The 24,345-nt window shown below is 46.0% G+C and overlaps 3 protein-coding genes across 4 annotated transcripts; 1 reads left to right on the forward strand and 2 right to left on the reverse strand.

Annotated features, from left to right (window-relative positions):
- Nucleotides 1-24,324, forward strand: LOC124342044 (dedicator of cytokinesis protein 3-like). 2 transcript variants are annotated; one of them, XM_046795042.1, is made up of 28 exons: nt 1-353; nt 1,541-1,627; nt 1,974-2,014; nt 2,113-2,165; nt 2,364-2,448; nt 6,192-6,340; nt 15,651-15,735; nt 15,819-15,854; nt 15,954-16,111; nt 16,249-16,330; nt 16,420-16,738; nt 16,815-16,947; nt 17,025-17,139; nt 17,723-17,885; nt 17,964-18,275; nt 18,347-18,537; nt 18,630-18,730; nt 18,801-19,053; nt 19,135-19,569; nt 19,649-19,927; nt 19,998-20,141; nt 20,214-20,381; nt 20,448-20,533; nt 20,645-20,662; nt 20,763-20,925; nt 21,009-21,208; nt 21,273-21,866; nt 21,935-24,324. In XM_046795042.1, the coding sequence occupies exons 1-28, from the start codon at nt 317-319 to the stop codon at nt 23,553-23,555; spliced, it is 6,108 nt and encodes a 2,035-aa protein (XP_046650998.1). In that variant the 5' UTR covers nt 1-316; the 3' UTR covers nt 23,556-24,324. The 2 variants fall into 2 exon arrangements, with proteins under 2 accessions (XP_046650998.1, XP_046651044.1); XM_046795088.1 differs by lacking the exon at nt 20,645-20,662 and having other exon boundaries at nt 16-353.
- Nucleotides 7,660-10,228, reverse strand: LOC124342473 (innexin inx3-like). The gene is made up of 2 exons (XM_046795473.1): nt 9,996-10,228; nt 7,660-8,897 (listed from the first exon to the last, which is right to left on the reverse strand). The coding sequence occupies exon 2, from the start codon at nt 8,857-8,859 to the stop codon at nt 7,669-7,671; it is 1,191 nt and encodes a 396-aa protein (XP_046651429.1). The 5' UTR covers nt 8,860-8,897; nt 9,996-10,228; the 3' UTR covers nt 7,660-7,668.
- Nucleotides 12,673-14,133, reverse strand: LOC124342387 (innexin inx3-like). The gene is made up of 2 exons (XM_046795400.1): nt 13,130-14,133; nt 12,673-13,064 (listed from the first exon to the last, which is right to left on the reverse strand). Exons 1-2 carry the CDS (start codon nt 14,087-14,089, stop codon nt 12,780-12,782), a joined length of 1,245 nt encoding a protein of 414 aa, XP_046651356.1. The 5' UTR covers nt 14,090-14,133; the 3' UTR covers nt 12,673-12,779.
- Nucleotides 24,325-24,345: the final 21 nt, after the last annotated feature.

Genomic DNA, 24,345 nt, shown 5'->3' on the forward strand with positions numbered 1-24,345 from the left:
CAGTTTATCCGCTAGGGCCAGGACAAGCAAAACAAGGATAGCACATGCGAAACCAGTCTTCTTTATCTATGCTGCCGAGGTTGCCAGAAAAAAAAATGAAAGCCGTTCAGCAGTGAGTAGAGGCTTCGTAAATGAACCCAGCCAGCTAGCAGCTGTTTTTTGTGTTTATTCTTCTGTTGGTGTTGTGTATTAGTCGCTTTAGTGTTGGTGACAGTCTCCTAAAAACAATAATGTTACTGGTACTCTCTCTGTAATTGTGCGTGTTCCAATTTACCATAGAGCTTTATATCTATTTGGTGCCAGGTAATGTCCCAATATGTGGAATTACGTGCCTGACAAAACCATCGGAGTGGGTAAGATAATATGTAGTCTAGCACTTATTATTCATGCACGTTGTTCCTTACAATTGTTGTAACAAGTCATGGTGAGCGTGAGAAATGCTATATTTTATCCTGTGAAAGGCCATTTCTCAACTGGTTAGCTGAGCAAGATGTCAATGTGATAACTTCATTCCACGAAGACTAGTTTGGCTACTGTGTGGCACTGCCCTTCATTTCTCTTTCCATTCCAACATCCATCAGAAACCTGAAACCCTGTCACAACATTGCCTCCTGGTTTCCAGTGCAACATCCTTTCTCCTGCGTTGGAGAAAATGAGGGCGGCAGCAAAAGTTGAAAGTTTGATTGGAAAGTTTCTGCCAGCCAGTGCTGTTGACCCCAAAGCATATTACACGCACGGAAGCTTGGAGGACGCCACTGACGCACAATCTCCAAACTTTTCCCTCCCTTTCGATTTCCCCTAACGTTGTAATCCTCCAGCATTCTCTCTCCCCCCCCCCCCCCCCTCGTGCTTTTATCCGCTTAATAATCCTGTGCTGTCGCTATGGTATACTTGACAGGGTGTTTTCGAAAGGTTTGAAATGGGTATAGGCGCAGGAAAGCGTTGAAGAGGTAACGTGTGTCTTATCATCAGCATTTGGCTCCCGATCCATTCCGCCCAACAACATTTCCATGTCTTCCTCAGCTCCCTTTTACAGCCCAGTCAAGCGAAAGAAACAGGAGTAAAAGAAAGAATGGATGACAGCCAGTTTTCTTCTTCGTCTTACGCCGATCGGGCACGGATCAATATTCGCGCAATCGATTTCTGGCTCTTTTTTTTTCCGCCAGCGGGAATCAGATAAATGTCGCCCGTTAAATAATGGAAAGCAATAAGGAAGGAAGGTTTCCAAACTTGTTAGGTTTTAGTTGTAGTTTGGGGCGTTTGACGATGGCGGCCCGTCAATTGCTGGCTGCTGTATATCTAAAGACTTGCCCCAGCCGTTGGTCACGTCTCTCGTACTCGTGTAACGAGCCCTTCCATTCATGAAGAAGAGGGGGAGAGAGAAAGAGGGAACTTCCTGTTGGGAGGGACAACGATAACAAAGGGAGTCGTTTCATCCCTCAAAGAACGAAAAGAAGAAGAAAATAAACTCTTGAACTTGTTTTTATGAATGAAAAATGTCATGATTTTGTATTTTTCTCTATTTCTTGTTTTTCGACAGCTATTAGCCAATTAGAGGGATCGTCTGTTCCTCACGGCCTGACCTTGCAGCTGGGCGACCTGGTGGAAATCACGCAGATATGCGAAGGTAAGAATCTCAAAATTCTCTCGGATTTTTTCGCCGGCAGCCTTTGTGTGTGTGCGCCCACATGGTTTTCTAGTGTTTATAGAAAGGATGGAAGAATGAGCACCGTAAATACTACGGAAAAAAGATAAACTCTCCCTCCCCACCCCACCTCCTAAGTGCTTGTGGGAATGTCGGTCATGAAGACTTCTTCGACATGTGTTGTGTTGCTGCATCACCCAGATAACAGCTGCGATATAAAAAAAAAGGAGATTTTCTCATATCTGAGAGAGTTCATTGATTTCTTGATAAGAGCATTTCCTGTTGAAAACTCGTCGTTTTAATCTTTCTTCTTCCCTTCCATTTTTAGATTGGTACCTGGGCGTGAATCTGCGCACTCCCGGCCTGAAGGTATTAACGATATTTCACACACTTTAGCTTCATTATCGATTATTTTTTTTCCCCCATTTTAACCTTCGGTTTACGTGTTGTTGTTGTTTTTTCTACAGGGAATTTTCCCATGTTCGTACGTTCAAGTGCGACCTACATCCGACCAAGAAAGGTATGCAGCTGTTATCGAGTCCAAAGCAACGCCCACTGCTAATATGGCTTTTCCTTTCTCACTCACTAGTTTGATTACTAACTTTTAAATTTAATATTTGAAAATCGATTTTTTTGGCTTCACTCGATTGATTTCGTTTTTTTTTTTTATGTTTCTTCCCCCTTTTTCCTTTTGTAAATTGTTCCGCCGACGGCTCAGGTGTTGGCATTACGACGATCCAGTTGTCGAGGAAGCCACTAACGTGTTGCGAGAATGGGGCGTCATTTGGAACCGATCCTTCGTGGTGAGTTGAATTCAGTTTCTTTTCTTACCGTTAGATGGCCATCGCTTCGCCTATTTTCACTGGAAAATACGAATTGTCAATAGAAAGAAAACCTGCTGAAATGTAGGAAAACACGCGCAAGATTTCAATACTTCCGCCGTTCTCACATAGTCGAGTGACGCAATGTGTAACATTCGGCGCACCTGTTTTAGTTGCGTTTAGAAAAGCAAATATTTTCTTTTTTAAATTTCACCAAAGTTAAGGTTGATATTTATTAAGGGCCATGTTCTTTTACAAAAAAAAACAAAAAAATGTTGAAATGTCTCTGGATAGACGACGACGATGGCTGCCGGGTTGTGTAACCGTTCCAGACAAGAGCGAGAGAGAGAAGAAAGAGAGGGCGAAGTAGACAGAGCCGAAGGAGACAAAGTGAAGCCACCTGATGGCTTGAACCCGGACCGGATGAGACAAATGACTTGTGTCAACGGTGGCAGATATCGGAGCGAAAGCTTTAACGGCCCGGAGCAAAAAAAAAATAAAATAAAGATACTCTTCTCTCTCTCTCTCTCGAGTTGTTCTGGAATGTTTTCAAGTGTGTCGCCCGATCCCCCATTTTCTTCTTCGAATCAAAAAGTTATATTTTTTAAACAAATCAGCCAGGGACATTTAAACACAGCGCCAGAAAGTTACACACACTCGGTCGAAGAAAAAAAACAAAACAAAAGAATCGGAAACATTTTTTGGTTTCTTTCTGAAACACATACGCGAGCACAGAGACTAGAAACAGTCGAAAATGTTAAACAAAAAAGCCGCCTGCTTTAGGGGAGAAAATGACATTCCAATTCTTCTCTCTCTTCTGTTCTTTTTTCTTTTTAGTTTCTGGGGGATTCTCCAGAGTTGGAAATGCATCAGTCAAAAAATATTTTTAAAATAAGAATAAGAGAGAGAGACCACAAAAAAATCTGTCTCTTTCAGACAAGAGGAAAGAAGAAAAAAAAAGGGCCCGCCCGGTGCGATACGGGCAATCGCTTATTGTGCCATCGCTATAGTTCCGTTACACGCGGATGCCAAACTCTGAACTTTTCGGTTCGTTCGTTTTCTTTTCTTTCTCTAAGATCTTTTCCTTTGGTGGGGGGAGTATAGTCAACCCAGGAGTTGACCATATAAGTTTTTTGGCGATAATCATCTCGTTTTGCTGTTCCATCCTAATGAGAGCCATCGGCTTCTCTCTTCCCCGGGAAAAATAAAAAAAAAGAAAAATAAACTAAATGGAATTAAAAAGCCGGTTCCGATGGTAGGAGGCGTTGTCTATTGCCCCTTTTTTTTTTTCTCCTTCTCTCCGTGACGGGGTTTTTAAAAAAGCATAAAAATAAAAATAAAAATCTACAAGACAAAAAAAGAAGAAGAAGAACCTCGGCGTGACACGCAGATCGAATCCGCGCCCGTTCTCCGAGGTGCTTGTCATGCCACAAGACTCGGCTCTTTTTTCTCTTTCTCTCTCTCTCCCCTCTTATTCTTAACGAGGCGACGGGTTTAACTTTCAAAAGAAAAGACGACGATTGGAATCTTCTTCTTCTTCTTTTGATGGCAGAGCCAATGAGCTGCTGCTGCTGCTCTTGCGACTCAAAGTCGGAAAGAAAAAGAAAAGAAAACGATCGACCAGAGGAATGACCAAATCGGGTCATCGGGCTGTTGTGTGTGCCCTTGTGACCGTTTGGATGTGCCTCGACTGTTATTTTTGTTCTTTATAAGAAGAACCCCCCGAAAAAATAGAAATTGTTTCGCCGGTTTCTTAGCTTCTTCATGTACCTGGCAGTCAGCGCGTGTCACACACTCGAAATGTTGGGTCATTTTGAACGTATGGGATCACCTCTCGCGTTACCAAGGCGACAGAGTCGAGTGCTGGTAGCAGATCGTATATCTCTCTCCGGTGGTTGTTTGCGTGCGTGAAGGCCACTGTTCAAGAAGAAGAAGAAGAAGAAGAAGAAAAGTCAGCGGCTCGCGCACGGGTCTCCCCATTATTTTCCCAAAATACCTGAAAATTGTTTTTTTCTTCTTCTTCTTCTTCTTCTGTTGAGGGGAGAGAAAAAATCAAGAAGCCAAAGGCTGAAAGGCCATCCCAGGTGTGTGTGTGTGTGTATATATACCTTTTAAAAAAAGTTGCACCGACACACACACACAACCTTCTTTCGGACTGATGTTTCACAGCAGGAGAGCTACCGACACACAATCAGCCCCCGTTGGCCATCTTCCTCCTCCTCCTCTGGGCTGCGCTGGGTTGGCTGCTGACCAGTTTGAGGTGGAAGAGCTAGCCGGACCATCAGCTTCTGCTGGTGCGGACGTTATCGATCACGAGTTGATTTACCCCCAGAAAAGAAAAGGAACAAAACCTGTAGTCTTTGTCGTATTTGTTTCACAACAACTTTTAGAGTTTTTTTTATTTTAGTTTAGTTTTTTCGAGACCTCAAGCCAAATAGAAAATAGAACTGGAGGAGAGAGAGAGAGAGATGGAGGGGGGATGTTTCTCACGCTTTTTTTTTCCACTTTCCCCTCGCTGGCTGACTGGCTGCCCTGAGTCACACAGGTAACCATCAGACAGCGTCTCTTGGCAATGCCGCCGCCACCGCCCACTAGGGTCAAGGACTTGGACTATATCATAACGCTATAGGCCCCTCAATTTCCTCTCTCTTTTTCTCTTGTGTTTGGACGACATGTGCAACGTCATCTTCTTCCCTCCCAACAATCTTTTTTTCCCCAAATAAGAATAAAAAATAAGTTCTACCTTTTTTTATTTTCTTCTATTACATTACATTTTCCGCAGGGGGTGTTTCTTTTGTTCTGGCGCAACATCCGGACGTTGTTGCTTATTTTAAAAAGAACCAACAAATATTTGTGAAAGATGGATGTCGTTTGTGAATAAGTCGGACGTTTTCCCGTTTCGTTATAGGCGTCGTAGACATTGTACAGTGCACAATACTTACTATGTAACACAAAAAACCGCCACGCCCTGATCCTCTTTGATGGATTAGTTGTTGCTGTTGTTGTTTGATTGATTCAATGGGGGTGAAATCACTTGGCGGGGCTTCCGGAAACTTGTAAGTTTCCTCGTAGTCTCCTTCTATCGATACTATAACAACAGCGTCGTGTACCATTTTCAATTGCCGCTCAATCCGACCGTTCAAAAAGAAAAGAAAAAAAGGTTTTCGAGATTACCAGTTGTGATGGATGGAATCTCGTCTGATCAAAAAATAAAACAAAAAACAAAATGTTTTTTCTTCTTCTTCTCTTTGGTCATTGATTGATTCCGCATTGATCGATCCCGTCCGGGAAAGCCGAAGGGGGGAGCCTTTGCAGTCCGTGTGAGAAGAAGGAAGAAAAATTCCTTTGGGAAGATGAACGACGCTCGTTATTATAAATAATTCTTTTACGTTTGATATCGGCGTTCATCTCGACGTGGATGCATATTTACCGATTCTTTCTTCTTCTTTCTTTTCTCGGGATGTTGTTCGAGATGGGCCATTGAAAGGGAGGTGGAGAAAACACACGCCGGTCCGGGGCGAGGGCGTGGGAAACGGCCAACAAGTCTATAGAAACAGCCTCTCTCTCTCTCTTTTTCTTTTTCCATCTGGGGCTCTTGTGTATGTGTAGGGGCGCTCCCATGGTTCTTTTCCGATTTGCATAATGATCTCGTGTGTGTGTGTGTGTGAGAGAGTATCGCTGTCTATAAGCTAACGGCCATGTTATTTGACGGGTTTGATATGCAGAGACGTCAGCGAGAGCAATGCACGATGCTCCGATCGGCCATTTTAGACCTGATGGACTGGCGTCTTCAGCTCATGACCGGCACCTTCACCTTGGATCATCTGCGCGATTTGCGGATGCGCATCACCTCTCACATCGACTCTGGCAACAAGTACGTCAAATTTTTTTGTTATTTTCACGCATGTTCTTTTTTTCTTACCAACCAAAGAAGAGGTGTCCTCAGGGGGCGTTAGTTCGTTTAATCCAAACCAGTTAAGGGACCGCTTTTTTCTTTGGTCCATCCCGTCCGTGTGGCATTTGCCCAGTTTTTCTATTTTTTATTTTGAAAAAGGTGAAAATGCGTTTGTGGTACTGGTACCCACACATTCTGATGATGTTTGGTTAAGTGATCCAGCCACGGTTGTCTGGCTGCGCCTTCACTTGTAAAATGTGCCATCAAAACTCTGATCATTTGTTTGAATGTCAGAATATAACCCCGGAAAATAAAAAAGGAAAATTCCTTTTTTACATTTGATGTTTTTTGGCTTGGCTGGGTTTTTTTAGAAAAATAAAACCGGTCTCCTTTTTATTTTTAAAAATTTTTCAACCCCCCCGAAATGTTTTTTCCCCCCTTAACGGAACAAACAGAAACAAAACTGGGCATTTTCCAGGGTAGACACTGAGAAATAAAGGTCATCCTGAGGCTACACTACCCCGAGAGTTGACCATATCAAGACACACGCAGACATGCTGGTGGCACTTTCCAAAAGGCGATCGGTGTGAGCTCACAGACACGTAAAAATAAAATTTAAAATAAAAAAGGAATATTATAATTGTTATCCATTCCTTTGGCGTTATAAAGAAAAACAAAAATGTAAAATGAAGATATTTATTTTTTTTTAAACCATTTTTTATTATTTTTCATTTTTTCAATTTCTGATCATCTCGTTATTTACATCCGGCACTTTTTATTTTTGAGAAACAATTCTTCGTCGTTGGGTAACAAATTCGGAAAAGAAAAAAAAAAGGAAGAAATTTTGTTTTTTTTTATAATGAGGTCTTTCTCTCTTGTGTGGCACTGGCTCACTCAATTACACTTGGAGGGAAAAAAAGCATATCAAGTCAAAAAAAGTAAATTTTTTGTTTTTTGTTTTTTTTGTTTTTCAAGTATCAAAATTAAATTGGAGATACAAAATAATAAAAAAGAGAAAGAGATGGGCAGAAAAGAGAAAAGAAAAACTACACACAAATTTTTGACACAACTCGGTGGCGCACATCACAGTGAATCTGGCTGGATCATGTAAATAAAAACCCAAAATAATAATCAAAAAAAAAATTTCATCTTTCACAAACAAATTTTGAGAGGCAAACGGACACAACTAGACCCAAAAAAAAAATTTTTTTTTTAACCAAAGAAAATAAAACAATTAATTACGGAATTTTAGTGCGATATTTTTTTTTTTTCAATGCGTCTGGGTGTTGGTTTCCATTTTTAAAAAATCATCGGTCACCGGGGATTCCGTATCTTGGGCTGAGAATGGGCGCCGACTCTAGGCCGCCGGAATTGGGTTTGCCGGAACTGTTTCCCGTGTTGAAGCGCAGAGCCAGGTCGTCGATGAGACCGTTGAAGAGGAAGCCCTCGAGATTCTTGCCCAGCATGTGGACGAGGAAGTAATCGCCGAACGGCAGGCGTCGGATGACTGTTTCGGCTGAAGCCGCCGACGGTGAAGCCACGCGCTGGATGACAAACAGCCGGGCGATGGGCGAAGCGACAATGACCAGCCGATAGGCCAGCGCCAGGGCCGATAAAACCGAGAGGATAATCAGCCAAAACCAGAGGAAAATGTAAATCTTTTCGTTGAAAATGTTCCAGGCCAGGACGCAGAGGGCGTCGTGGGTCTGGATCGAGCCGGAAGGGCCGTAGCGATGGAAGGTGCACTTGGTCATGCGCGGAAAGACTTCGATGAGGACGTCGTCACGGTCCTCCTGATCCATACTCGAGTACTGGATGACGCGTGTGCCGTAGTCCAGGAAGGCGCCGTTGAGGAACTTGTCGATGAAGAAAATGTTGCCCACCACGTTGACGAGATTGAGGACCTCGCAGGCCACGTAGACGAGAGCCAAACGGCCGTGGGTGTGCAGCGTGTCCTGCAGGTAGCTGGACAGGGCCGAGCAGCGGACTTTGCGGTCCTCGGGCAGGCAGCCCATCAGTAGTCCGCGACTACCGTCCGTCATGCTGCGCACCTGTCCGTCCTCCTGGTTCTTCCAGATCCAGTGCGGCAGGTAGAAGAGGATGCCCTGGAAGAAGAGGACGAACGGGACCCACTGGTAGTAGCTGTGGATGCGACGCTCGCCCTGGCCCTCGTAGGCCGGCCCGACGCCCTGGAAGGCTTGCGGATAGTCGACCACTTTGCCGCTGGGCAGTTTGGACGAGCCGGGCAGGGTGAAGGTGTGCTGGATCCAGCAGTAGGTGTTGATGACTTCCGGCCGTGACACAGCGTCGTCCGTGATGCAATCGATGGGACTGCCAATCAGGTCAAAGGCCGTGATGATGACGCAAGCGGCGAAGAAAAAGGCGCTGGTGAAACGGTAGTGCAGCCGGAAAATGGCGTTGTCAATGTCGGCCTTGTCGTGCAGGTACCGCACTCGCACGAACCCGGCAAAGCTGCCCAGTAACCCAATTAGCGACATGACGGGCAGGCGGTTAACTCTGTTGACTCGATTCCAGCCTGAAAATTTTAAATTTTAAAAAGACAACATTTTAGTTTCAACACATGTGCAACAACAACAACAAAACAATAATTCTTTTTATTTTATTTTTCGGGTTCACAAGTGCACTGTGACTGGAAGGCCAAGAATGCGGCCTAGCCGGTTCGCCTTTTGTGTAATGTGGCTGCAGGCTAAGTCGAGGCTCGCTGCTGCTGCATACCTGTCTAAAAGTTTTTTTACGTTGCCTAACTTCTTGTGTGTGTGTGTGTGGAGGATGAGAGCGTGAGTCGACCACTTTCATCCCCTGTTTAAGTTGACACAAGAGGGGGAGAGCTAGAGAGAGAAAAGGAGAGAAGATGTTGGTATCCCCCCCTGGGGAGACATTTTGAATCACTGCGTCCACGTCAAAGGTCCAAGTCGAACGTGATCGGCATCGTGCAGCGACTTGTTTTGGGACCAGGTTCATTTGCACGGCATCTTTTTTCTTTCTTTTTTTTCATTTTGTGTGTGTCTTGTATGTCCCATTTGGAATGTCTCGGGCCCATTTTTGGGGGTTTGCCTATCGCTCGATTTCCCTTCGACTTCTTCGATTCTTTTTCTTACATCTCTCCCCTTTGGAAAAACAAAAAAATGTTATTCTCCCAATAGCCCCGAGGAATTTCTCGGCCTGGGCCTGGCTACCTCAGTAGTCGTGGATCAATTGCTTGCTCTTACACACACACACACACACACACTGGGGACTGAAAACGTTTCGACTACGAAAGAGACAAAAACAAAAACAACTGGGTGGCCATTTTTCTTTCTGGGAAATTGTTGTGCACTTGACTTGAGAGAGAAAAGGATGAATGACTTGATCACATTCGGTTACGCGCCCATAGAAGAAAAGAAAATGAAAAAAAAAAAACCCTCGTTGCGAGTTATGGCCAGTTTGGTTAACGTAACGACTGGGGGGAGGCCACACCAAGAGGATCACCTGCCGTGAAAGATACGACTTTTACAAAAGAGACGTGTATGTGTGTATATAATATACCAGGTGTGGTCTTTTACGACCAATTTCTCATGTGTTCCAAAACTATTTTTGGTGGGGGGTAGTAGTAGTTTTTAACTTTTGTTTTTACCTAAAAATTTGGCAGCAAAAAGAGATTTTTGATCCGAAAATGTCGGTCGTTTACAACACAGTCCACACTGGGTTAACGCACTTGGTTTTTTTGTGGGGTAAAAACACTAGTTGACGAATGATATATTTGGTTGATTCACTGAATTCTGAGAGAAACAACACGCGAGAGAGAGACACACCTGTGGTTGCTAGGAGCTCTCGACTCGTAGTGAGAGCCAGTCCCTACAGCCAGCCTCTAGTTATATACTGGCCAGCCAGCCAGCCAGGCACAGCAACCACCGAGTCCAAAACAGGTTCCAGGAAAACAAAAAAAGAAGAAAAGTAATTCTTTCTTTCTTCCCCTCTCAACTTGCAACACACAAAGGACTTCCAAAATAGAAATAAAGCGAAAATATTTGTTAGTTTTTTGTCTGTGTGTGTCTGTGTGTCTTAACACACAACGGCTCGAGTAAACATGGCAACATTCGCCATTTTCTTTCATTTGTTTCTGGAAGAAAAAAAGTATTAACAAATAAATCCCCCAGCAGCACACACACGAGAGAATATCTTCCAACTTTTATTTATTTCTTTTTTTACAAAACTGTGTTCATCATATTTTCTAAATATTTTCGTTTGTGGTTAGAGGGGGTTTTGTGAAGTTGCCGCTGCCCCCCTTGTGAGGTCATGACTGATGGATTATCCTAAAGCTTTTGCCGGTTGTTGTTTTTCAAACTTTTTTTTTTACTTTTTTCAAAAAAAGGTTTTTATTTTTATTTTATTTTTTGGAATGAACAAAAAATAAAACGAAAAATAAAAAGGGCGTACATATGGGAGGGAGGGGTGAGATGTGCAAGAGAAAATCGAGTTGTCTAAGATCTCATTTTTAACCCATGTGGGGGCTGCAAGCGCTAGCTGCTAGATATAACCCAAAAGGGCCGAGAAAGAAGAAGAAGAAGTTGCCCCTCATTATTCATCCCGCGGCAGCAGCCACCAGCCCTCCTCAATGGCCTCTTTTTATTGAGCTTGAAATCTCAATCGCCCGGCTGCTGCTGGCCTAGGGTATACCCTCCTTCAACCCAAAAATTGTCTATATATCTCCAATATACAACGATAACGAGCCTCTCACTCTTTGTATAGGCGCCCCGATCTTTAATGGGACCGACCGGCTACCGGATTTCTCTTTCAACCCAAACAACAACAACCAAATAACAACTTGCATAATAACTGAACAGTAGTGGGTCCCGCCGTCTATTATTAAAGGAAGACTAAACAACAACAAACAAACAAACACATTTTTAACAGTCGAGATGGGAGTGATCGAGGTGATGGGCCAGATCGTCCAGCAAATCACGAAACGCCACTCCGTCAAGGTTCTTGCCCAGCATCAAGAGCAAATAACAATCGGAATAAGGTAGACGCCGGCTGAGGATGGCCAAAGACTCCGGGTCGCAGGTGGTCGTCCCGATCCGCTTGAAAACGGCCAAGCGGACCCGGGTGGAAATGACGACCAGGGACCGGTAGATCAGGGCCGAAACGGAAGCCATCGAGAGGAAGACGAGCCAGAACCAGGCGAAGATGTAAATCTTCTCGTTGAGGACGTTGAGTGGCAGGATGCAGAGGGCGTCGTGAATTTCCTGGGTCCCCGACGGCCCGTACCGGTCGAATTTGCATTTGGTGACCCGTGGGAAGATTCGGATCATCGGGTCGTGTCGAATCAGCTGGTCTTTCTCCGTAAACGTCAAAACTTGCCAGCCGTAATCGAAGAAGCATCCGCCCAGGAACAAATCGATCAGGTAGATGTTGCCCATGGCGTTGACCAGGTTCAACAGCTCACAGGTGACGTGAGCCACGCCTAGATAGCCGCGAGTTCCCATCGTCTGGTTGAGATAATCAGACAGGAGAGGACGTCTCCCAGGCTCATTTTTTCCGCTCTGCAAATGGCATCCGCGCCGTCCGCCTTCCGTCAGCCGCCCGATCAGACCGCCTTCCTGATTCTTCCACATCCAGTGGGGAAAGTAAAACAAGAGTCCCTGGAAAAAGAGGACGAACGGGACCCACTGGTAGTAGCTGTGGGTCCGCTTGTCGATCGTCTTCCAATCCGGCCCCACGCCCGGATGCGATTGGTTATTGGCCGCTATCGGATAGGTGAACGTCTGCTGGATCCAGCAGTACGTGTCGAGCATGTCCGGCCTGGGGAACTTGTCCGCCGTGCAGACGATGGGCTTGCCGAAGAAATTGACGGCCGTGATGAGAACGCTGGCGGCCAGGAAGAAGACGGCCGTGAAACGATAGTGAAGCCGGAAAACGGCGTTGTCTACCACCGGCTTCTCTTTCAAATGTTTCACTTTGAAATGAGTGGCGAAATTGCTCAACAAGCCCAGCACCGACATTGCAACAATCACCTGCTGCCCAAGAAAACAACAAAAATAGAAATAGAATTTGATACAAGTGAGAAAACCGGTCCCAATCTGTCAGACTGTCAATTTGCGGTTTGTTTTATCCGTCTGGTTTCTTTTTTACCTGGTACGATTCCGAGTAGTTGACACTTGAGCACTCCCACTGGAAATGGCTTAAAAGCGACAAAATGGTGCCACACCTTTTGATTACCTCACCCCCGCCGACGTGGCACAACCCCAGGGCTTTAAGAGAAGGGGTTTGCTAATTCAAACAAACCCCCAAAAAATGATCATATCAATGGCTGCCGAAAAAACAAAACGTATATGTATTTTTTTAAAGAATAAAACAACGAATAACATTTAAAAAAAATTAAAATTAAAAAGGAAGGAATAATTTTGTGAATGATGACTTAATTGACGACTTTGGTGGGATATTCATCCAATGGCAAATAATTGGTTTTGCCGGCCGATTCGCTGGCTCTCCTTCCGGCGTTGGACACCATTTCGGACAATTTCGAATTTTGGCGCGTGAATCGGTTGGGTCGGCTCGTCTCGTCCGGGTGGGTGTTGCTCAGGTGGACGGCCATTTCGTCGATCAAGTTGTTGAACAAGAAACCCTCCAGATTTTTGCCCAGCATGTGCAGGACAAAGAAATCGCCAAAGGGTACGCGCGAAACCACCATTTTGGACGAGTCCTAAATCAAAATTCCAATTCAATTAATCGATAATCGAGTTAATTTCAATATTTTCAAAAATTTACCAACGACGGCGACGCCAAGCGGCGGATGAGAAAGAGGCGGAGCGACGGCGAGAGGAAAACGGCCAGCCGGTAGGCGACGGCCAGCCCGGAAATGACGGCCAAAATGATGAACCAGAACCAGAGGAAAATGTAAATCTTCTCGTTGACGATGTTCAACGGCAGGATGCAGAGGGCGTCGGACAGCTGGATGGTTCCAGAAGAGCCGTAGTAGTGGAGGCTGCACTTGGTCATCCGCGGGAAGATCTCGATCATGGCGTCGGTGCGGTTCTCCTGGTCTTCGTTGGACAAACTCAACACCCGCGACCCGTAGTCGATAAATGCGCCATTGAAGAACCGATTGACAAAGTAAATGTTGCCCACCACGTTGACGAAATTCAACACTTCGCAGAAAGCGTAAACGTAGACGAGATTGCGGTGGCTGCGGATGGTTTCCGCCAGGTAGCGGAACAGTGCGGAGCAGTGGGTTTTGCGTTCACTTTCGGCTCCGACGCTGTGACCCCGGCTGCCGTCCGTCAGATTTTTGAATCTCCCGCCTTCGTAACTCTTCCAGATCCAGTGCGGCAGGTAGAAGAAGGCTCCCTGGAGGAACAGCATCCACGGGACCCACTGGTAGTAACTGTGATGGCGCATCTCGTGGTCGGAAGACTGCGGCCCGACACCTGGATGGGCGAAATCCTGTCCGACTCTCTGCTGGTTTTTGGTTCCGATCAAAGTGAAGGTGCTCTGGATCCAGCAGTAGGTGGTGAACATGTCCGGCCTGGAGAATCCGGGGTCGATGATGCAGTCGATGGGTTTGCCGAAAAAGGCGAAGGCCGTCGTCAGGACGCAAAAGGCGAAGAAGAGGGCGCTGGTCAGGCGATAGTGGAGACGGAAGATGGGGTTGTCGATGACGGCCTTGTCGGCCAAGTGGCGCACTTTGAAGAAGGCCCCGATTCCGGCCAGCAATCCGACGACCGACATGATGATCGCCTTACAGTGTCTACGACTCGACTGAATTCCAAAGTTGATTCCGATCGGATTTTCTATCAGATCATTTCGACAGGATAATGTGAGGCAATCGTGGAAGAAAAACCCGGTCGAGTTTGGGTTCTGACGTCATTTCTCTCGGTAGGAATAAAAGCGGAAGCCTTGGCCCTTTTAGCTTTTGATGGATGCCAACGAGTAAGACCGGAAATTTCACAATTTCTTTCACCGCGCCGCAAGATGTTGGGCGGTTGGCTCACATTATTCTCGGCGGTTGATTTAAATTTCCGCCAAATCGTTGAGTCGATATCGCAATAGAATTTTTGATTAGTCGACGTGGTTACCGTTGGTTTTCTACCCCCCACCCAACGGGCAAACGAAAAATTTCGAAATAATAAAAGAAAAAAAAAATGAATTCCAGTTTATGAGTTGCGCATGGAGACGCAGCCGCCATCTTTTTGTGTGTGTGTGTCTGTGTGTGAAAGATATCGGCACCGAGATCTCATGGTCGGTGAATTCTTTAAAAGAAAAATATCGAATATTCTCCCCCGTCTTCCATTTTGTCACGCTGTTACGCAAGTGTCGGATGACGACCGAAGAAACATCCGATAGCATCTCGTCACCAAAATTTTTAAAAAAATAAAAAAAATCTTTTTTTGAATAAAAATGGCGGCGATTTTTAGTTTTTCGGGTCGTATGTCACGGAATGCGGAGAGCCTCTTTTTTTATTCTTTTGAAAAGTTGACAGCAATGGCAATGGCGGCTACTGCAAACGGTAGTTCTATACGATACACTAGACACCGTTTTACAGCTTCTAGATTTTTATTTTTCCCCTCAAAAGAAACATTTTTTTTTTATTATTCAATTCTTTCAGATTATATTTTTTTTTCAACCTTAATTTGAGTGGTCCCTGCAACTCTCTTTATCACTCGTTCCAAAAGGGGAATCTCTCGAAATTTTTAGCATATGTTTTTTCCATAAAATAATTTCAAACCGGTCTTGGCGAACGTGTAAAAAGAAAAAATAGTGGTCGATGACGACGACCCTATTTGGCCATTGGGTCTCCTTTTTCTATATCCATTCCGCCATAGTGTGTGTGTGTGTCTGTATATTTTTTATCGTCTGGGGATACACAAGTTCGACCGGTTTTTTTTTTTTCTTTTTTTAAAAGCAGAAGAAAAGAAGAAAAACATGGAACAGAGAATTCTTTTTTTCGTTATTTAATGTCTAGCGCATCTTAAATTGAAACGGGGTATAATACCGGATTTAAAGGCAGGGTCGTGGGCAACATGGCCGACACTTTACGGCTTCAGGGGCCCCCATACTGCGCTTGTTAAATTGTAAAAATCTGTAAAGAAAAAGGAAAAAAGTTTGTCTCCAATGCCATAAAGTCACATCGTCTCGTTTTGGTTTTTCTGTTTTTTTTTGGTTGTCGTCCTTTTTTTTCGTTCAATATTCCGTGTGCCAATCCCAGGCGACAACCGATAACCTGTCCGCCGGTGTAACTCCTATCACACACTATTCTAAATGTATTATTGGAAATTCTCTTCTTTTTTAGGAAACTTGGGTTGGATTTAGTGCCGAGAATCGATGACCGTATCGTCGGGCCGGACACTCTCGGAGTGTATCAACTCTACAACGTCGTAAGTCCATTTAATTAAAAAAAAAAAAAATACTGGCCAAATCAAATGCAATGACATTCTAATCACGCTTCTCAATTAATCAGCATGTGGCCAGCGCCGAAAAAAACCGCAACACCACGGTAGGTTCATTTCAACGAAATTTTGTTTAAATTTAAATTATTATTCAACTTTCAATTCGAAATGTTATTGGTGATTTTTTGGTGTGTCTGTGCACTTAGTGGAACGCCACTCTGCCGGCCAGAGGTGGCAAGAATCCGGAAGTGCGTCCAGCGACCCATCACTTGTACCTGTCGATGCGTCACTTTGGATGCTCGCTGGGCGAAGACGCCGAGGTGAACTTCGCCCTCTACGACATGCAGCATTCGCGTTACGTGAGGTGAAAACAAACAAATACCGTCCACCTTTATTTTATTTTATTTTTCGCCCGTCTCTCGTTGACGATTTGAAATTTATCTCTTTCGTCTGGAACACACAAAAACCAAAACCAAAAACTTGTTCTTTGTATTTATATAGTGAAAAGTTTCTAGTCAAAGTTCTCAAAGAGGGTTTCTCCAGCTACATCGGCAAAGCCAATCACAGCGCTACGCTCTTCACGGTACGACCGCACCTATTTCATCCGCCCGAAATTTGCATATTCGATATCTGAAAAAAGATTTTATTTTTTATTTTTATTTTATTTTTTAGGAACTGGGAAACGCCGATTTGAAAAAGGATCTTTATTTGGTCGTCCAAGTCATCCGACTTGGCCGGCTACTCTACACCGAGTCGTCCAAGAAGCCGCTCAGTCAGACGTACCGGCGCCCGCACGCCGTCGCCGTCTTGCCTTTGGCCGAGTTGCTGGCCGACGCCGGCGGATTAGGCACCCTGGAAGAAGAGGAAGAAAGAGAATTTCCTCTGAAATTGTACCAGAGCGACGAGAAAGACTACGGACTCTGGCAGCACGAATTGGTGGCCAAGAAATCCACCAGTAAATTCAGTCTCCTCTCCGGACAGATTTCTCAAGGTAAGAAATTTCCATCCCATTATGTAATTGGCCCACTTCCGGCTTCCATTCATTCATTTCTCTTTTTATTTTCAAGGTGTGGTGGTTTCGCTGAGGCTGTTGCGTGGCGAATTGGCCGCCTTGCGTCACGAATACATTCACCTTCTGAAGAACGTCCCACTGACTCAAAAGCTGGGCTTTCCCGATGTTATCATGCCCGGTGACGTCAGGTATTTTCTCTATACGCTAATTACCTTCGGGGGATTTCTTCGTCTTAACCAAACAATTCACTTCCGGTTTTATCCAGGAACGATTTGTACTTTGTAATCGAACGCGGCGATTTCGAGCGCGGTGGCAAATCGTCGAGTAAAAACGTCGAGGTGACCGTCCTGGTCCTGGACGAATTCGGCCGACCCATCCAGGTAAAAAAAATTTTAAAATAAAATACAAAATGTGGGTGGTGTGATGATGTTGTGACAAAACGATATTAACAGGTAGAAAACACGAAATGGCACGAACCGAGAGAGTTCTAGACGCCACCAGATTTTTAATGGCGACGCGCTATAGGCGACACGCCGCTTATTTTATATTTTAACATTTTTGTTTTTCCCACGCAACCCGTATGATAATTAAGTAGGGAAACCGGCTTTTTTTTCCCCCCACCGATGATAATCAGCCAATGTGTTTTTTCTTTTCTTTCCTTCTCTCGTCGGGGCTGCTGCCACACGCATGAATAACTTGGACGTGTAATAATCCCCACCACCAACCGGTCGAGTCTGGTGGATAAGTTTTGAGAGTGTCGAGCCCAGTGCCCTTTGATGGCCTTGATTATTATTATCGTCAGACTCTGCGCGCGCTATCTTTACATATTTCTTTTCTGGCCGTCTTACAATTCATCACATTGTTGTTGATCGGGAACAATGGGAACAACTACTGAAATTGAATTGAATTTTTCTAAAAATGATTCAATCTCTTTTATTTTTTGTTTGTGTGTGTATTTCATAGAATTGTTTGTACGGAGCCTCCAATGTTGACGGTGTGACGCAACACCAATCTGTCGTCCTCTACCACATGAACAGCCCAGTGTGGTACGAGATGATCAAAGTTTCATTGCCCATCGAAAAGTATTACGGCGCCCATTTGCGACTAGAGTACCGGCACTGCAGCAGTAAGTTTTTAGCGCTAGGCCATTTAGATGGTCCAGTAAAAATATAAAATAAATGTCATTCAATTCAATTTTGATTAGCCAAAGATAAAACGGAGAAGCGGCTCATCGGTTTCTCCTTCATCCCGTTGATGGACCGTGACGGAACGGTTTTGCCCGACGGCCAGCACCAACTGCTGGTCTACAAAGTGGAGGATCAGACCCGTTTCAAGGATCCCTCCGTCTCCTATCTCCAGTTGCCCTACTCGACGAAACAGATCCAGTCGGCCCTGGCCGTTCAGTCGACTTCTTCCATCGGCTCGTCGTCACCGTCCTGCGCCTCGTTCCATCGAAACAGTCGCGAGTCGGTCACGGTGGCTTTTTACCTGTGCTCCACCAAACTCACTCAAAATGGTTTTCAATTATATTCACCGGATGTATTTGTACCAAGACAAACTAATCGATTTTTTCTTTATTCTCCACAGCCAATTTGTTGTCGTTGCTCAAGTGGAAATCTCATCCGGAACGGATCACGGACACACTCAACCTGGTCATGCGTCTCAGAGGGGAGGAGCTAGTCAAGTTTCTCCAGGACGTGCTCGACTCGCTTTTCGTCATGTTCTCCGATACGGAAGGCAACGCCACGCCCCATTCTGGCCTGGTCTTTGAAGTCCTGGTATGTCAAATCAAAATGAATAGATTTCACGCCACATAATCAAGACAAATTTGGCTCGTGATGAATTTTATGATTATTGGTTAATTTTATAGGTCAATATTCTGAGTCTGCTGGATGACAGTAAATTCCAGCACTTTAAATCGGTGGTCGACGCCTACATTACCGACCATTTCTCAGCGGCTTTGGCTTACAAGTAATTGGCGATTATTTTGAATTGATTGAATTGTTCGTTTTTATTTTATAAAATGAATTAAATTCAATAGGGGACTCCTGAGTTGCGTCCAGCAGTGCACCGACCGGGTTCACTCGAGCAGCGATTGTAAGTTCGAGCCGATCCAGCAATGCTTCCGGGCCTTTGAAATTCTCTTCAAACTGGTGATCCAGTCGCGGCGGCTCTACGCCAGGGCCATCCTGGAAAACCAGGAGGACGACGATTTCCGCCAATATGTCCAGTCACTTTTCGCCACTTTCAACAAGGTCGCCTCGCTCAACAGCGACGTCCTCGTCAGCACTCAGGTAACATACAATACGCCGGAATATTTATATTTTATCCAGCGATTTCTATTGATATCCGGCTCGTCCATTTTATTTTTCCAGGTTGTGCTGCTGCGCAATATTTACACGGTGGTGGAACAGCTGAGCCAAATCCTGAGCCAAGCGGAATCCTCCAAACTCTTGGCGTCGTTGATCGACAGTCTGCCCAAAGAGCCGCATCCGCTGATCGCCACGGCCCGGATGCAGCTCGTCTTGACCACCGTCCGTGGTCCGCTGTTCACGGAATCGTCGGCCGCTCGGGCCATTCTGCTGGCCACCATCTGCCGCCAGCTTCGGCTCCACCTGTCGCAGCCGCTGGTCATGTCCCTGTGCACGGAAACCCTGGGCCACATGATGAATTTCTACCGCAAGATGAGCATGATGGACGACACGACGGTGGACAACATTTGGTATCGCGACGTCGAGACCATCACCTTAGCGACGCTGGGCGTCCTCATCCAGGCCGTCCAATCGGCCCAGAAAACCGATTCCAATGTGGTAAGAAATGGCATTTGAATGTCGTAACAATTGGATCGTAACAAAAATGATTCTTATTTTGGCGGATGAATTGAAACAGGGCCCTCTGGTGGCCTGCTTGCTGAGCGTACTGGAACTGCTGGATCAGGGCCACTACGACCGACTCTGGTCGGAATTGTCGGAACGCAAACCGCTCAAGGATTTCCTGCTGCAACTGTTCGCCGTGCTGAAGGCGCTGGCCCGCCAAGGCGAGCACGTCTTCCCGTCCGAGTGGTCCACCATGCACTGCGTTGTCAACCGGGTCATGCTGGCATCTCTGGATCAAATGACCCAACCGCTTGTGGCCTATTTCCTCGACTCCGGCTGGTTCGACAGTCAGGTATACTAAGCAATCCTTGTCAAAACTTTATTTAATTTGTGATGATTTAACCAATGAAATTATTTTCCAGCTGTGGAGCAATTACTTTGATCTGGCCGTCTCTTTTTTGACGCAACCCAGTTTGCAGCTGGAAAAGCGCACCGCCAGTCAGCGACTGAAGATGGTCCGCGCCCAGGGAGGCGATATGCGGGTTCAAATGGGCTTCCAAATTCTGGTGGAATTTTAATACAAATTCAAATTTTTAACATCCGAATAATTTCAAACTATTTTCTCTCTAAATTCTTAGACTATGTGGAATGCCATCGGTGATTACAAGATTCATTTCATACCGACGATGGTCGGGCCGTTTCTGCAAGTGACACTAGTTCCAGAACCAACTCTGCGCCGGGCCACGCTGCCCATCTTTTTCGACATGCTCGACTGCGAACATCGACACAGGGGAAACTTCAAACAGGTAAATATTTATTAAATGAACCCTCTAAAGTTCAATGAAATTCAAATATTGTAAAAATTCTGTCAGGTTGAATCGGAACTGATTGACAAGTTGGACGTCCTGGTGGGCGAGAATAAAGGAGACGACAATTACAAGGAACTCTTCAACACCATGTAAGTGTTTTCATTTCCTTTTTTGATTAGTGGCAATTTCCAATCAATGTTTTCTGCGATTGACTTAAAATTGATCTTTCTCTTTAACGCTTCTTAAACACAAAATGAAAGGGAAATGTTGAGCTCAATGTAAGTATTGTTGGGCCCAATCAGATAAACTCTCCGACTATATCTTCTCGATCGCGAATCGTGAAATGACTAATTGGTTTTATTCAAATTCCGGTTGCAGATTGTTGGAGAAGGTGAAATCGTGCGACGTGACGTGGCAGAAACACGGCAAGGCTTTCATAGGTTCCATTACGCGACTCTTGGAGCGGCTGCTGGACTACCGCAACGTCATGGAAGGCGAAGAGAATCGTGACAAACGAATGAGCTGCACCTTCAATTTGCTGGTATAGTACAAAAAGTTCATAAATTTGTCACGAGTCGGAATTATTCTTCAATTCAATTAAAAAATTTTTGTATTTTGATTCAGAATTTCTACAAAGACGAGGTGGACCGCCGTGACATGTACCTGCGCTACATCTACAAATTGCACGATCTCCACTTATCGGCCGACAACTACACCGAAGCAGCTCTAACATTACAATTGCACGCCAACCAAATGAGTTGGTCCAGCCAAAATTTGCCAGCCGACGGCCATCACTCGTCGCAAATGGAGTGGCAACGCAAAGAGTAACAAATCTGACTACTACTATTAATGGGCTAAACTTTAATCATTTTACAATTTATTCCGCAGGCAAATTTACATGAAGAGCATTGCGTATTTCGACCGCGGCAAGTGCTGGGAAAAGGGGATCCCGCTGTGTAAGGAGCTGGCCGACTTTTACGAGACTCGACTCTACGACTACGGCAAACTGTCGCACATATTGCGGATGCAGGCCGCTTTTTACGACCACATCCTGACGCAGTTGCGGCCCGAACCCGAGTACTTTCGCGTCGGCTTCTACGGCCAGGGATTCCCGCTCTTCCTGCGCAATCGCCTCTTCGTCTACCGGGGGCTCGAGTACGAGCGGATCGGCGCATTTACCCAACGGCTCCAGACCGAGTTCCCCACCGCCCACATTCTGACCAAAAACACTCCGCCGGGCGACGTCATCCTGACCTCGGAGGGCCAGCACATCCAGATCTGCAACGTCAAACCCGTGGCGGAGGACCATCCGGTGTTCGACGCCGGACTCGTTGGTTTCCACGAAAAGATTCGGAGCTATTACCGCGTCAACGACGTCCGCCGCTTTCAGCTGGATCGGCCCATCCACAAAGGACCTGTTGATCGAGACAACGAATTCAAAAGCCTCTGGATCGAACGCACTTGGCTCGTCACCGAGCATCCGTAAGTCAACTCATTTCAATCAATTCATTATTTGAAAAAATAAAATGGCGGGAATTTTAAATTTTCAGATTGCCGGGAATTTTGCGCTGGTTCCAAGTGGTCGACCGCCACGTCGAAGAAATCGCTCCGGTCCAGTACGCTTGCGAGACGGTCTTGTCGGTCAATCGCGAATTGCAGCAGCTGGCCTCGTTGCACGCCGCCGAACCTCGCCGGAACATCAATCCGTTCAGCATGCGACTCCAGGGCGTCATCGACGCCTGCGTCATGGGCGGAATCGCTAAATACCAGGAGGCTTTCTTCAATTCCGATTTCCTGGCCAGCCATCCTGGACACCTGGAACACGTCCTCCAACTGCGCCAGTGCATCGTCGAACAGGTGCGCATTCTGGAGGCTGGATTGGCCCTTCACGGCAAATTGGCCCCACCGGAAGTCCAGCCGCTTCACAAGAGGCTGGTCGAGTGTCTGACCCAGATGAAACAGCGGCTAAAAGAGTGGGGATTCCCTTCGCCGGACACTGGAGCTCGCTACGCCAATAGTCATGGGCCGTCGGCTGTAGCCCATCATCACCGACGGGCCGATAGCGACGCCGGAATCGAGTACAGCCCGGCCAAGGTGAACAGCAGCAATCCATTGCTCAACACGTCACTGCCGATGGTGTCGGACCGCATGAAAGCCCAGCGGTCGTTGACGGCCGGCGGCCCGCCCAGCAATCGCTCCTCGAGTTCCAGCAGCAGCTTGTACGGCCATCTAACGGTGGGCGAAGTGGGCAGTGAAGACGAGGAGGACCTTTACTGTAAACCGTCGGAAATCCTGGAAAAATTACAAGCGGCCAGTGCAGCTGGATCGGTTCCACTCCAGCCGATCTATTCAACTTCGACGACGCCCAGGTCGACCGTCACCAACGTCAGCCGGGCCAAATCTCCCCGCTGGGCCAACGAGTACATCTTCTTCAGTCCGGCCTCTTTGCGGGATTCCGGATTCGGGACGGACCGCGAATCTTTGAGTTCCAACAATCCCATCAATTCGATGACAATCACCCGAACGCCGTTGAGCAGTAAAATCTCGCAGACGAGCCTCGCCCAGCAATCCCGGCACACTCTGTCCTCGCCCAACGTGCACGACACGGTGGATTCGACTCCGAGCCGGACTCCTCCGCGCCAAACTGCACCGCCTCTACCCCCGAGATCCTCGAAATCCTCGTTCGACGAATCGTTCGCCGGCGGATGCGATGCGTCATCTCCGCCCCCCATCCATCCCAAGCGAGTGCCAAAGAAAGGCTCAATGATCCCGTCCAATCTCATGATGTCGCCGGAAGCCATCGAAGCCGGAACGCTGCGACACCACCGACCGCCTCCGGCTCCTCCTCTGCCTCCGAAATCCGGATGCTCGGCCTCTCCCATGTCGACGCCAATGACGCTGACACCGGGTCCTGTGTCGAGCGGTCCGCCTCCGGTTCCGCCGCACGGCCGGCCGGCCATCAACAACAGCACTTCGTTTTCGAATCCGCTGGATCTCGGCAGCGGGAGCGGCAGCTTAGTCGACGAAGTGTGCAGCTTGTTGGCAGCTTCCGGCTGCCGGATGATGTCCAACGGCAGCCCCAAGAGTCCTAGTCCTCCCGCATCGCCCCCACCTCCCCTTCCGATCCTTCCGCCACCCGACGAATCTCTTTACTCTGTCGAAACCGCTTGAATTTAAATTTTAGTAATATCTGAGCAGCTTGGATTAGTCAGCTCGCCACAGTGACCGACAGAATGTCAAATCAAATCAACATCACTATACATCATTTACATATACTCACACACACACACACCCGACGTTCATCCAAAGAAGAAAAAAAAAAATCTCCGTTGCATTGTGTAGATCCTATTTTCCTATATTAGTTCAGCAGTAGTAATAATAATAACTATTTATTTCATTTTTTTGGTTTTTTCCCAATGAAACTATACTCATATCATATACTATTCCTTTGACGTTCCGTATCGGATCTTTCCTCCTCTCCTATTAGGCATCAACGTACATAAACGTAGCGCTGTGTCTATATTATATATGCCATGTCGAGTATTATCAATGGAGTTAACGTAGAGCGTTCCTGTCTCTTGTGTGTGTTGACATATCACAATAATCTGAGTGTCTGAGTGTAGTCTTCCATTTCTATATATTCCTTCGACAGATTCTTTGACTTCTCCTGACGGAAGAACATTTCAAAAGAAAAGAGCGAGTTCATGCATAATTTTTTGTTTGTTTTTTTTTCTGTTCTTTTTTTATCTTGAGTTTTGAAGCTTTTTTCCATCAATCAATCACGGATCACGACGACATTCACTTGTGGATTGAGAGTCGCTTCGTTTTTTGGATGCAATTCCCAACAACGTGATTCTCATCATGTCATTTCAAAGAACTTATTATCAAAAAAAGATTTTATGTAGATGTGTCCATGATTAGAAATAAACGATGACAATGACCTGTCAATTTTTCTGAAATT

Source organism: Daphnia pulicaria, chromosome 1, assembly GCF_021234035.1.
Source record: "Daphnia pulicaria isolate SC F1-1A chromosome 1, SC_F0-13Bv2, whole genome shotgun sequence".
Taxonomy (NCBI): Eukaryota; Metazoa; Arthropoda; class Branchiopoda; order Diplostraca; family Daphniidae; genus Daphnia; species Daphnia pulicaria.

Excerpts from the sequence above, each read along its gene's own strand:
- LOC124342044 (XM_046795042.1), top strand. The coding sequence starts at position 317 with ATGTGGAATTACGTGCCTGACAAAACCATCGGAGTGG. Across the intron at positions 1,628-1,973 it reads AATCACGCAGATATGCGAAG|ATTGGTACCTGGGCGTGAAT; the intron begins GTAAGAATCTCA and ends TTCCATTTTTAG. Across the intron at positions 18,276-18,346 it reads CACCAAACTCACTCAAAATG|CCAATTTGTTGTCGTTGCTC; the intron begins GTTTTCAATTAT and ends TATTCTCCACAG.
- LOC124342473 (XM_046795473.1), bottom strand. The coding sequence starts at position 8,859 with ATGTCGCTAATTGGGTTACTGGGCAGCTTTGCCGGGTTCGTGCGAGTG.
- LOC124342387 (XM_046795400.1), bottom strand. The coding sequence starts at position 14,089 with ATGTCGGTCGTCGGATTGCTGGCCGGAATCGGGGCCTTCTTCAAAGTG. Across the intron at positions 13,065-13,129 it reads GCTTGGCGTCGCCGTCGTTG|GACTCGTCCAAAATGGTGGT; the intron begins GTAAATTTTTGA and ends ATTTTGATTTAG.